Source organism: Phoca vitulina, unplaced genomic scaffold, assembly GCF_004348235.1.
Source record: "Phoca vitulina isolate PV1807 unplaced genomic scaffold, GSC_HSeal_1.0 scaffold81, whole genome shotgun sequence".
Lineage (NCBI taxonomy): Eukaryota > Metazoa > Chordata > Mammalia > Carnivora > Phocidae > Phoca > Phoca vitulina.
The window spans coordinates 3,472,665-3,486,714 of NW_022589784.1; the positions used below are offsets into that span (position 1 = coordinate 3,472,665).

Consider the following 14,050-nt stretch of genomic DNA (forward strand, 5'->3'; position numbering starts at 1 on the left):
GCTGGGCCGGGGAGGGCGGGGCCGCTGGGCCGGGGAGGGGCGGGGCCTCACCAGGCTGAGCGCCTGCGCCAGCTGCACCAGGCCCTCCTGCGCCCGCTGCCGCGTGAGCTGCAGTTTGCCCAGCGAGTGCGCGTAGGCCCGCTGGCGCAGCCGCTCCGAGAGGGAGCCCAGGCGCACGAAGTAACTCTGCTCCTGCCGCTGCTGCTGCACCGAAGCGATGTCGAAGCCCTCCAGGGACGTGGCGAGGCGGGCTGGAGGAGGAAGGCGGGAGAGGCAGCGTGAAGGCCCGGATGCGGCGGTGCGCGCGTGCAGCTCGGGCTCGCGGCGCGCACACTTCGGCGCGTGGCCGGCGCGGGCGCGTGGGTGGGTGGGTGGGCTTGTTCCCCACGCCCGGGGTCTTCCGTCCCGGGGCTGCCGCTCACGAGCCGGGAAGCCTTGGAGCGGAAGAGTCCCCTGCCTTGCTTTTCCCCATCTGCGAAATGGGTATGACGGGAACCGAACTCCCCAGGATTAAGAGGCCTTGGACTAGTGTGAGGGTCTGCAAACCAAGGCCCTCGGGCCACATCTGCCCGGCCTCCGGTTTTGTACCACGCCTGAACACAGCCCTGCACGTCGGTTATCTATTCCTACGGCTGCTTTCAAACTACAGTGGTGGGGCGCCTGGGTGGAAGGGCCCAGTCTCCACTAAGCGCCAGGTACCTCCACGGCTAGCGTCCCCGACCCCATCACAGCGCTCAGCTTATCCAGGGACTGAGGTCCCCCCGAAGAACCGGCCCGTAGGGGGCCAGCACTAAGCGTGAGCTACAGCCAACACGCCGAAGCCTCAGGACCAACGGAACAAAACAAAACACAAAGGAGCGTAAAATAACTCGGTAACTATTTTTATAGTGATCACATGTTAAAACGTTAACATTTTGGGGTGCCTGGGTGGCTCAGTCGTTAAGCGTCTGCCTTCGGCTCGGGTCATGGCCCCAGGGTCCTGGGATCAAGCCCCGCATCGGGCTCCTTGCTCAGCGGGGAGCCTGCTTCTCCCTCTCCCACTCCCCCTGCTTGTGTTCCCTCTCTTGCTGTCTGTCAAATAAATAAAATCTTAAAAAAAAACAAAACTACAGTGGTTTGTGGCCTCTTGGTCCCTGGACACTGAAATATTCACTATCTGCTCCTTTGCAGAAAAAAGCTGGTCATTAGTACCCGGCACGTATTATATGGCCAATCCTTCACAGGTTCTAGGTGCTTCGTGTGTATGTTCTCTTTAAACCCAACAACTCTATGAGGGAGGCACCATTACCCCGTTTTTACAGATGAGGACATAGGGACTCGCAGGTGAAATGACTTGCCTGAGGTCACGCAGCTGGGCAGTGGCAAGTCAGGATTTCAAGCCAGGCCATCTGACACCATGTTCTTAACCATGATACTCCGCGTGGGGAGAAGTCTGAGCCACGTGAGAACCGTCTTAACAGCACGTAAGGAAAAGTCAGGACTGTCTAGTCCAGAAAGAGCCCATGACATTACAATAGGGCAGGATGGAAACTGCCTGTCCTGATGATTTTACCCTAGTTTATCTGCTCCTTTTAAACTTTAATGTAGTAGGTATAAGCTTGAGCTTTGTAAATAACCTGATACGGATTGGACTCCAGACCTCCTAACTCACTGGCTTTGTCATGCTGTACAGCAGGGGTCCGCAAACTGCAGCCCCCAGGCCAAATGCCACCTGTCTCTATAAATAAAGTTTTACTGGCACACAGTCACACCCATTCATTTACCTATCGTCTACGCTTCTGTGTTAACAGCAGACTTAACTAGTTGCAACAGAGACTGTCCGACCCAAAAAGCCAAAAATATTTACCATCTGGTTAAGAAAATGTTTGCCATTCCCTACTCTACACGGAAGTGATTTTGCCAGTAAGCCTCAGTTCCCCCTTCTCTATGACCATCCCAGTCAGAGCTGCCTGAATGGTGAAATTTGGACTATCTCGTACTCAGAAAGGCACCCAAATGAACATTTAGTCATTTTTTGTCATCAATTTATAGTAGATGGTACGGTGTCCTGTTTTCAGTAAGTGATAAAGTTACCTTTCTAAAACAATCTGGAAAAGCTGATTTAAAGAAGTCTATCAAAGAAATACTAGAAGGAACAGGAACATGGGACCAGGGTAACACGGATGTGCCCCCGGTCAGGCAGGAAGAGCCTGGCTGTTCAGATAAGTAAGTGAACTCTCTACTTCAGCCACATATTTCTGCATCTCCTTTGGCCAGCCACTGTTCAGAAACAAAAGACAGTGGAAAAATCAAGGAACAAAATCCCACAGGCAGTCACTGACCTGTTGCTCAATCAAGGTAAGCCTTCAATCGGGATTTTAGTTGTTCTTTGAACATTACAAATTCTGGAAGAACATACTCTAACCCAGGGGTTGATAAACTTTTTCTGTATGCAGCCAGACAGTCAATGTTCTTGTCTTTGCAGGCAGTTATACCGTGCCTAATGCAAAAACACTCACAGACAACATGCGTGCAAATGCATGTGACTGTGTGCCAATAGAACTTTATTTACAAATGCAAGCGGTGGGCCAGATGTGGCGTGGAGGTAGTCAGACACAGTCGGCTGGGGAAGAGGATGTCATGGAAGAATCATTTCACGAGGACATTAAAAAAAAAAATTAACTACAAACACTTGGGATGCTCAGAGGCAGACAAAATAAAAGCCTGCACCTTGAGAAAAACAGATCTTCCCCATTCTCCCACCAAAGGTGGGTTTGCAGAGCCTGACCCAAACTAGCAACGTTCAGAACTTCTCCATGGCCCTCTGGGAACCCGGGGCTCTGCCCTTGGAAGTGAAAGCAGCTTTGTTATTTAGGCCTGGATGTCTGGCAGAGGTCTGGCGTATCTGAGCAAGCCGGCAGGGCCCCGTGGAGTGGGCAGGTGCCCTTGGCAAAGGGGAGAACCCTGAGGAGGGAGGAAAGAGGGTTGTTCTCCTGGGCCAAGCCCCCGAACACGTCTAGTTCTGCCCGCTGCTGCAAAAACTCATACCTTCCCCCACTAGACTCTCCGCAGAACCACAAGCACTGGGGTGCACAGCAATTTCATCCTTACTGGGCAGACACAAAGAACAAATACAGGAGCGGAGCTGGTCAGATGGATCCGTTCTCTGCAGTGGCCTCCCAGCCTAGCTCAGGCGAGACCCACAGCTGGTTCTACCTGGCTTCAGCACCTACCAGGGGCGGGCAGCTCCCTTCCTTCCAGAGGCTTGGGGTTGGGTTTTGGACCCTCAAAGGACAAGTGATATGCCACACTCAAGCCCCACGCTTCAGGGCTTCAGATCATCAGCCTGCCTGAGACATGGAGTTTCTCCAGAAAGCAAAGGACCACCGCTTTCTACAGAGGATTCCCAGGGAGAATCACAGAGACTCAGAGCCAACTCGAGGGGGGTCTCCAAGCAGCCAAAAGTAGCGGGACAAGGGAAAGGTCAATAAAATAAGTGGGTAAGATTGGAATATGTCGTGTGAATCTATGCACGAACACCTATAACATAAAAACCCACTACTGACAGTGGAGGAGGCTGGCGAGCCAGCCCATGATGCCAAAATACATAAGGGAGAGAGCGAGCCACGTGCCCTGCTTTTCCTCCACCAACTGTACCTGGGCTCATCAACGCTGCCACAGAGAACTTTCTCCAAGACAGTTTTCCAGCTAACGGAGAAAGAAGGGATACTTAGAATAGCGATCCCAATCCCAGGCGAAGGAGGAGGCAGAGAATGAGGAGGAGGTGCTCAGCCACCAGGGAACCACACGATTCCCTCTGCATGAAGTTCCAGGAGAAGCAGGGTGTCTCACCCGGGAGGGGACGCGGGGCGGTGTCTCGGGACATCTGTGCTGGTCGCACTGGGGGTGCTCCTGGCATCGAGGGGGTGGGGCCAGGGATGCTGCTCTGCCCCCCACAGAGGATGACCCGGCTCAGAATGCCCACGGTGCTGCCATCGGGAACCCCTGATCTCATCAGTCCTCAGCTTTTTCCAGTTGTCCCAAATGTCTGGCTCCTCGTCCAAACCAACCAATCTGGCCAAAGTCGGATGGAGCACGGTGTCTAGTTTACACGCAGCTTCATGGGCCCTTGCTGCCATGGGCACCAGAGTCTGCACCGCGGCGTGGCGGAAGTCACGAGAGCCACGGCTACGAGGACATGACTGTGGACCACGAACAGGACGCTGCTTTGTCTCAACAGCCCCATCCCTGGTTTGTCTGTTTGTCTATTCCTGCCTCCAAGGGGACCAGCCCCCTTAACACCAGCGGGGACCAGCACAGTCCCCTCCACCCTGGTCCCCAGTCCGCCCTCCCCTCGGCGACCACCAGAGGGCGCCCGTGAGCACTTGAGTCAGGTCCTGCCTTCCTCTGCCCACAGCCCTCCAGGACTCCCACCTCTCTGGGGTAAGTCCAAGTCCTCCCCTGGGTCCCCTAGGCCCTGCACGACCTGCCCTGTTCCCCTCCCCATCTCCCCCTCGCTCACTCTGCCTTGCTATTCCTCTAACCCACCAGGCAGGTCCTACCCCAGGACCTTTGTTATCAACACTTCTCTCTGTCCTGACATCCACGTAGCTAGCTCGCTTGCTCGCTCCATTCATGGCCATGTCACCTCCTCAGAAACATCTTTCCAATCCTTCCACCTCAAAATCTCTCCTTTAACCTGATTTCCTTATACTTTATACTGTGAATTCCACAAGGGCAGAATTCTGTCCACTGCTGTGTCCCCAGGACTTGGCCACATGGCAGATGCTCAAGGAACATCCAAATGGACAAACGCGTGCCTGGGGATGGGGATGGCAGAGAAGAGTCTGAACGCCTGCTGAGCGCTAGGACCCGTTCTGGACGTGGGACACAGCAGTGACCAAGGCAGAAGAGGCTGCTTCGTGTAACTGATGATGAGTGCCAGAGACAAAAAAGAGCCCAGCCAGGAGGGGGTGGGGGCAGGTTTCAGAACATAGTATGGACAAGGGGGGTGGCAATTTTAGAGGCTTCATTGGGGAGGTGGCATCTGAGCAGAGCTGGAGGTAGAAGGGTGTCTAGGGGACATCCAGAAGGATGTCTAGGAGAAGAATGTTCCCAGTAAAGGGAGCAGCTGGTGCAAAGGCCCCGGGGTGGGAGCATGGTCAAGATCAGCAAGGAATCAGTGTGGCTGGAGTAGAATGAATGAGGGTAAGTGGATAAGTACATGGGGGGGGGGGGGGGGGTTTACGGGGAGGACTTGGGTTTCTACCCTGAGGGAGGTGGGAGCCCCCAAGGCTGTGGGCAGAGGAAGGAACCTGACTCAGGTGCTCACGGGAGCCCTCTAGTGGTGGCTTCAAGGAGCCAGACATTGGGGGCCAGGGTGGAGGCCACTGCACTGGTCCAGGTGGGCGTTGACAGGGGCTGATCTGAGGGGAGGTGGCAGGGTTGAGATGGCACTGAGGGGCAGACTTAGGTGGCTGAGAGGGGTGGGAGGTCTGGCAGGGGTTGGGGGGGTCCCAGGCCCGAGGGCTGCACTCACCCAGCTCAGCGTCCGTCATGGGCAGGTGATTGTCTACCCACTCCTCCGACTTGCCCAGCACCGTGTCCACCCCGCTCAGCACCATCTGGCCCACACGGGAGCCCATGACCGACTGGACGCCACTGGTCACCACAGACTTGGTCGCATCCACACCAGTCTGCATGGCACCCCGGGTCACATCAACCGCCTCCGTCACTCGCGTGGCCACTGTGTCCTTGGCGCTGGACACAGCTTCTCGGGCCCCCGACACCTTGGACGAGACGAGCTCCTTGGTGTCGGCCAGAACCTACAACACAAGCCAGCACCAGCATCTTTGTCCTCCCTTTGTACCTGGGGTCCCCCACCCCTGCACCCCAGCCTCCGGGAAGCCCAAAAGGAGGAGTTCCAGCTCCTGGATAACCCCGAAGGGTCAACGCAGAGTCTGGCAGTGAAGACCTCGAGCTCTGGAGTCTGGGGTGAATCCTGGATTGCTAGGTCCTAGCTGTGTGGCCTCAGGCAACTCACTCCTCCTCTCTGTGCTTCCATTTCTTTATCCACAGTGTTAGGGGCTGCCGTGTGTTGAACCCTAAACCCCAGGACCTCAGAATGTGATTATTTAGAGATAAGGTCTTTACAGAAGAGATTAGGACACAGAGGGGAGCCCAGGTGATGACAGAGTCTGCAAGCGAAGCAGGGGCCTCCAGAGGAAGCAGCCCTACCAGCATTCTGGGACTTCTGGCTTCCGGGACTGGGGGACAGGAAGCTCCTGGGTAAGTCGCCCAGCGGACAGATGTGATGAGTTAGACCAGTGCTTGGCTCAAGGGCTCCATCCGTGTGGCAGAAGAAACTAAGATACCCCTGAGAAGTGACCGCCCCATCACGCTCTGAGAATCGTAATCCTGGCTGGAGAGGCCATCCGTGTGCGAAGTCCCTTAGGGCAGTGGTTCTCATCTAGGGTGATTCTGTCCCCAGGGGATGCTGGGCACTATCTGGGGACACGTGTGGTTGTCACACCGGGGGAGGGCCTGACGTCAAGGGGGCAGGGCCAGGGACTCTGCTCCGCCCCCCAGAGAGTGCCCCGCCCCAAAGTCAGTGGCTCTGAGAGGAGAGACCAGGACCAAAACTAAAGCGACATGGAGGATGCACGCAGGTGTCTAAACATTCTGTCTCCACGAACTCCCAGTAGAACACAGTAACTACCTTCAACTCCCCACGACAAATGGAGGTATGTGCCCAAAACGTCACCGTGCCTGTGGACTTATTCCTAAAGCTTGTATTAAAACAGTAAAAACCGGGCGCCTGGGTGGCTCAGTCGGTTAAGCGGCTGCCTTCGGCTCAGGTCATGATCCCAGAGTTCTGGGATCGAGTCCCGCATCGGGCTCCTTGCTCAGCAGAAAGCCTGCTTCTCCCGCTGCCTGCCTGCCACTCCCCCTGCTTATGCTGTCTTTCTCTCTGTGTCAAATAAAGTCTTTAAAAAAAAAAAAAAACCGTAAAAACCAACACTCGGGACCAGCCAGGCGCTGTTCTGAGCCTTCAGGTAATGGACCCGCTTCCACCCTTTAAACACCTAAGAGAGGGGCGCCTGGGTGGCTCAGTTGTTAAGCGTCTGCCTTTGGCTCAGGTCATGATCCCTGGGTCCTGGGATCAAGCCCCGAATCGGGCTCCCTGCTCAGCAGGAAGCCTGCTTCTCCCTCTCCCACTCCCCCTGCTTGTGATCCCTCTCTCGCAGTGTTTCTGTCAAATGAATAAATAAAATCTTTTAAAATAAACAAACACCTAAGAGGAAGGAGCGTACCCATTCCGCGCACGAGAAAGTGAGGCCGGGAGGCTAAGCAGCCTGTCCGAGGGCTGTCCAGGTGCCAAGGGCAGAACCTGGATTTTAAGCTGGTACTTTGACTCCACCACCTCTAACCTGGGTTAGCAGATAGTTACGGGGTTGCTAACTTTCTCTGGAAAAGGGCCAGGTAGTAAATATTTCAGTCTGGCAGGCCGACCGTCTCCAAGTCAACCCCTTAACTCTGCCCCTTGTAGAGTAAAAGCGGCCCTGGAGGCCGGAAACGCGTGGGTGTGTCCACGTGCGAGGAAAACTATATTTAGCACAGCAGGTGCAGGGCTGGACCTGCGGACCCCTGGAATGGCTCTGGAATCCCGGAAGAGAAGCGGCCACAGCACACACGGGGTGTTCTGCATCCACACCTGAGGTTCTTGAGTCTAAGCCTCTGAGCAGCCCTCTATGCATAGAGCTCTCCGGAAAGTTCAAAACCACACCACCCCCATCCTCACCCTTCTCAGGTGGCACCCCCTCTGAACACCTAGACCTCTCATGTCCATGGGAATTCATTTCCTCGGGGTGGGAAAAGGTGCCCACTGGGCTGGCCCAGCTGACCACACCACGTCTCACAGAACCGGGGACCACTACCTCCTCCTAGGGCAAGCCCGGGGCGGGGGTGAGGTCACAGGAGTCCAGACAGCACTGCGCCTCTGAGCTGGGAGCAGCTCTGTTGGATGACCTTGTAGAGCATCACCCCGAGCTCATCCCTTCTATAAACAGAAGGAATGTTGGCCTCGTGTGGCGGCAGCAGGACAGGAGAATGCAAGCGCCCGGCCCTAAGGAGGTGGCTCCGTGGGGAAGCTTCTCCAGCCTTCTGTGAATTGGACAGTTTCCACCTTTAACGCCCAGCCTGTTAAGGGCCTTTGCTGGGGAGACACTCCTCCCCGGCTGCACTGAGCCCTGCATGAGTGGTGGGGGCCTGCCTCCGGGGGACGTGGTGTATAGCAGTCTCTGGCCGACAGGGGGCGCCCGATAGCGGGGGGGCCTCAGGGCAGAGCCTAGAACTGGAGCAGCGGCGGGCTTGCCCCGCTGCCCCTTCGGGGACCACCCAGTTCTGGTGAGAGAAACTCGGATACGAAGAGCGTGGCCGCGTGTCCCACGTGGCAAAAGTGGAGATTAAGCATCTACTCTGCGCCAGGCTAGCTGATGGGCGCCAGACAGAGCAACCAAGCAGTCTGTGATCACCCCACTCGGGAAGACAAACACGCAGTTAAAAAGCCCTTCAGATGGCGTGGAACCTTACAAGCCCATACAACTGGGACACCCGCATTCAGAGCAGCATGATTCACAAGCCCCAGAAGGTGGAAGCAATCCACTTACAGATGCAAGGATAAATAAACACTGTCCGTCCACACACTGGAATATTGGTCAGCCACAGAAAGGAAGGGACCCTGACACCTGCCACCACGTGAAGGGAGCCCGAGGACACCGTGCTCAGTGAGAGGAGCCAGACCCAGAAGGACACATCCCGCAGGACCCCACTCCCAGGAGGTCCCCAGAGGAGTCCCATCCACACAGACAGAGAGGAGAGGGTGGGAGCCGGGGCTGGGGAGTCCGTGCTTCATGGGGACAGAGTCTCAGTTTAGGGAGATGGAAAGTTCTGGAGACAGAGGGTGGGGGTGGTCTCAGGACAGTGTGAGTGTGCTTCACGCCGCAGAGCTGTGCACTTAGAGATGTCATTAAAGATGACAAATTTTATGTTGTAGAAGAACTAATGTAACTGGTACACGAATGTCCAGCAATATTTTAACAGCCAAGAAGTGGGAATCAGCAAAATGTCCATCAACAGATGAACGGATACACACACTGTGTCCTCCACACACGGGCGTGTCACTCGGCTGTGGACGGGGGCCAGGCGCCCACATGCGCTGCCCCGGGGACGGACCCCGAGCCCATGACGCTCAGGGAGGGAACCAGACACGGAAGCCACCGGGGTGTGAGTCCACGTGGGTGACACGTCCAGAACAGGCTCATCCACAGACGGGAAGTGGATGAGTGGTAGCCAGGAGTGTTTGGCAGGAAGGAAATGAACAGCTAAGGGATGTGGGGTTTCTTTTGGGGTGATGAAATGTTCTAAAATGGGCGGTGATGGTTATACAACGTGACTATACTAGAACCACTGACTTGTAGACTTTAAATGAGCTCATTGTGCAGCATGTGACTCACAGCTCAGGGAAGCCGTCATGGCGTGTGCCAGAGTGATGCTGGCCACGGGCCACGTGCAGCTCTTAAACTTGTAATTGGTAAACTGAGTTCCTCGGTGACACCAGCCACATTCTAAGGGCTCCGTAGCCACGTACAGCTGGTGGTTTCCATACTGGACGGTGCGGACATCGGAGACAGTTCTGGACAGAGCTGAGCCAGAAGGACCTTCTTTAAGAGGGAAGGGAAGGCCTCTGAAGAGGCAGAATTAGAACAGAGACCTGAAAGTCTGGTTCATGAAGAAGGAAGTGCACATGCAAAGGGCCTGGAGTAGGACTAGGATGGACGTGTTCACTGAATTTGCTTCCCCGGGCCTCCCCTGAATGAAAGTCCCACAACGGCAGGCACTCTGTTTCTACCCGTGTCCCGTCCACACAGGTACTGATGTTCCTCAACACGGACCACAGAGGCTGGCCGGGCTGGAGCAGGCCAGAGGAGGTGGGCAATGAGGGCTGGGGGGCTGTGGGGCCAGATCGGGGCACGCGGGCTGTAAGGACAGCCTTGGCTTCTGCCCCAGGCAAGGTGAGACACACCAGGGGATTTTGGACAGATCTGGCTGGTGTTTCGATCACTCCTCCAACTGCTCAATGGGGAGTAGATTCAAGGTGGGGGTGGGGACAGACCGAAGAGGGGTCAGGGAGGAAGCTGTCATATGGGTCTATTCTAGTGGAGGCGGGGGTGGGACCAGACTCCATCCCCCGGGAGGCCCCCACCCCCACTGGGCCCCCATCCCCCAGGGGCTCCTGATGTCGGAGCTCAGTTACCTTCTCCGTGTGCTGCTGCAAGATGGGCAGGTTCTCCTCCAGCTTGTCCAGCCCCCTGTGGGCATATTCGCTGGCCGATGCGACTACATGGGCAAGACAGGAATCATCAGTCCCAGCACGTGCGCACCCCTTGGGGCCTGGAAGGCCGGCCGGTGCTGGTTTGCGGGAACAGGGCCAGGGGCGGGGCAGAACCCCTCCCCACACCCCCGCAACAGCCAAGAGGTAGGTCCGGGCTCTCCGGGGCTTCACTCACTCTGTGGTTCCAGCTTGGAGAGGATGGGCTGGGCCCCGCTGACAGCGGCCGCAGTGAGGGTCTTCACGCCCTTCTCGGCCGCGTCGCAGACGGTCTTGACATGGGGGTGGCTCTCCTTGGTGGAGGTGTAGGCTGCCGACACCATGTCGCAGGTGGAGCTGATGAGGGGCATGCTGGCCACACGGTCCACCACGCTCGGCTATGGGGACAAGCAGCTCAGCGGGCTGGGCCTGGGCCTCGGGTGCCCTGCAATGTCGATTTCACTCCCGGCCAAGCAACGGCTCAGCCCATGCTTGCCTTGCATCCAAGTGGTTGCACAAGCCCCATGGCACCTCCTCTACCTTAGCCCTGCCACTCACCTGTTTGCACGTGCACTTGACCCCCACTGCGGGCCGGGCAGACAAGAGCCCCACTCTCACGGAGCTTCGCGTCTACCACTGGGCTCCGCAAGCTACGGCCCACGGGGCCCACACCTGATTTTCTTACTCTTGTCTGGTTTTTCCTAACAGCTGAATCGAGAAGTTCACAGATCAGTAATGCCACCATTTTACAACGCATGATTCCAAGGTTTTTAGTCTTTTCGTTAGGTTGTGCAACGGTCGTGGCTAATTCTAGAACTTAGCCATCACTCCAAAAAAAAAAGTCACTCCTCATTCTCCCCTCCCCCAGCCCCCACGAGCCCCCTTCCTGTCCGTGGATGAGTCTGTTCTGGACGTGTCACCCACATGGACTCACACCCCGTGTGGCTTTCTGTGTCTGGTTCCCTGAGTATCGTAGGCTCAGGGTCCGTCCCTGGGGCAGCACGTGTCAGTGTTTAATTTTTTTAATTGTGGTAAAATACACATAAAACTGGGCGCCTGGGTGGCTCAGTTGTTAGGTGTCTGCCTTTGGCTCAGGTCATGATCCCAGGGTCCTGGGATCAAGTCCCACATCGGGCTCCCTGCTCAGTGGGGAGTCTGCTTCTCTCTCTGCCTCTCCCCCTGCTTATGCTTGTTCTCTCTCAAAAATAAAATCTTTATAAAAAAAGACACATAAAACTTACCATCTTAACCATTTCAAGTGCACAGCTCAGCGGCATGAAGCACACTCACTGTCCTGCAACCACCCCCATCATCCATCTCCAGAACTTTCCATCTCCCCAAACGGAGACTCCCCACCCCCCCCCCCCCCAGCCCCGGCTCCCACCCTCTCCTCTCTGTCTCTGTGGATGGGACTCCTCTGGGGACCTCCTGGGAGTGGATTCATACAGTATTTGTCCTTTTGAGTCTGGCTCATTTCACTAAGGATCGCATCCTCAAGGTCCAACCACATTGTGGCAAGGGTCAATGCTTTATTCCTTTACGTGGCTAATATTCCATTGCTGGCTGGTTTTCTAAATGAAGTTTTATTGTTACACAGCCACCCCCATTCATTTACCCTATAAGAGCAGAATAGTCATCGAGACAGCCCTTCTGAGGCTCAGTTTCCCCACCCATCACATGGGGAGTCATTCCTGTCCAGTAGGAGTCACAAAGATCACTCGTGTGAAGGCGGCGACAAGAAGACTCAACTCACAGGGGCTGTGTGGAGAACTTGTGTGTGAACTCACTCAATCGCCAGTCCCGGGAGGTGGGGAGTGTTCATCCATTTTATGGAAGAGTTAACTGAGGTATGGAGAGAGTAAGTCACCTGAAGTCAGGTGGATCTGCCAGTGGCGAAGCTGGGCTTCAGACTCAGGCCATCTGCCTCCAGGGATTACCCCGAGGCCTCTTCAGGAGTTCATCCCAAGTCTCCCCTGCAATCCAGCAACTCCACTTTTAGGAATTTAACCCGGGACAGAAACACACGTCCACACAGGAGGCAAAGTGAATGTTCATGGCAGCCTCATTCTGAATGTCCAAGAAGTGGAAACAGCCCAGATGTCCATTGCTTGGTGAGAGGATTAAAGAAAATGTGGTATAAAGTATGTTTTTAAAAATTCGTAGCCTCAGGGCACCAAGCTGGGCTCACTCAGTAGAGCATGTGACTCTTGATCTCGGGGTCCTAAGTTCGAACCCCACGTTGGGCATAGAGTTTACTTAAAAAAGAAAAAAAATTATAGCCTCCAAATGGTCAATAGGTACATGGAAGATGCTCAGCATCACAGATCAGTAGGGAAATATGCCAACACAACAACGAGATACCACCTAACACCCGTGAGGATGGCTACTATCAAAACGAAACAAATTAACAAATGATGGTGAGGATGGGGAGAAGTTGGAACTCTTGGGCCTTGTGGGAGGGAACGTGAAAGGGCACAGCCACTGTGGGAAACAGTGTGGTGAATTAGAAAGAATTACAAATAGAAATTACCCTATGAGCCCCCAATTTCACTTCTGTGTATATAGACAAAAGGATTGAAAACAGGGTGCCTGGGTGGCTCAGCTGGTTAAGCGTCTGCCTTCGGCTCAGGTCATGCTCTCAGGGTCCTGGGATCGAGTCCCGCATCGGGCTCCCTGCTCAGCGGGGAGCCTGCTTCTCCCTCTCCCTCTGCCACTCCCCCTGCTTGTGCTCTCTCGCTTGCTCTGTCAAATAAATAAAAACTTAAAAAAAAAAGAGAGATGAAAACAGAATCTCTAAGAGATCCTTGGACACTCATGTTCAAAGCAGCATTATTCACAATGGCCAAATGGTGGAAACAGCCCGAATATCAGTCGATAGATAAACGGATGAACACAGTGGGGTCCATCCAGACAATGGAATACTAGCCAGCCTTACAAAGGACATCCTGACACCTGCCTCGATGTGGGTGGACCTTGAGGACAGTGTGCTCAGTAACAGAAGCCAGGCCCAAAGAGACAAATCCTGTAGGATCTCATTTATGAGGGACCTAATGTGAAAGGTTCTACTTTCGTAAAAATGATTTTATGTTTCTACTTACATGAAACGTCCAGGAGAGATAAATTCATAGAGAAAGAACATTAGTGGGTGCCAGGGACTAGGGGGAGGAGGGAATGAGACTAAATAGTAATGGAGATGGGGTTCCCATCTGGGGTGATGAAAAGCTTCTGGAATTCAATGGTGGTGGTGCTCATACATCATGAATGTACTGAATGCCACTGAACTGAACACTGAAAATGGTATTTTTTTTTTTTAAAGATTTTACTTTTCAACAGAAAGAGACACAGCAAGAGAGGGAACACAAGCAGGGGGAGTGGGAGAGGGGGAAGCAGGCTTCCCGCTGAGCAGGAAGCCCGATGTGGGGCTCGATCCCAGGACCCTGGGATCATGACCTGAGCCGAAGGCAGACGCTTAACAACCGAGCCACCCAGGTGCCCCGAAAATAGTACTTATTTTTGTTATGTGTTATTTTACCGTAATTTTAAGAAAGGAATGAAGCACCAACACCCACTACAAAGCGCATAAACCCCCAAAAATCATGATGCTCAGTGAGAGAAGCCAGACACAAACGGGTCTCAGGTGGTTAGGACTCCATTCGAAATGTCCAGAACAGGCAAATCCATAGAGACAGACAGCTGATGAGC

At 54.7% G+C, this 14,050-nt stretch overlaps 1 protein-coding gene across 3 annotated transcripts in view; it reads right to left on the reverse strand.

Annotated features, from left to right (window-relative positions):
• PLIN3 (perilipin 3) overlaps positions 1-14,050 on the reverse strand; it is a 22,398-nt gene that overhangs the window by 4,930 nt on the left and 3,418 nt on the right. For 2 of the 3 annotated variants that reach the window (XM_032394442.1, XM_032394441.1), the window contains exons 3-6: positions 10,548-10,746; positions 10,295-10,377; positions 5,519-5,804; positions 52-251 (exon numbers count right to left, since the gene is read on the reverse strand). In XM_032394442.1, the coding sequence (XP_032250333.1) occupies positions 52-251; positions 5,519-5,804; positions 10,295-10,377; positions 10,548-10,746 (768 nt within the window). The remainder of the gene's footprint in view (positions 1-51; positions 252-5,518; positions 5,805-10,294; positions 10,378-10,547; positions 10,747-14,050) is intronic. The other variant, XM_032394443.1, reaches the window with a different exon arrangement.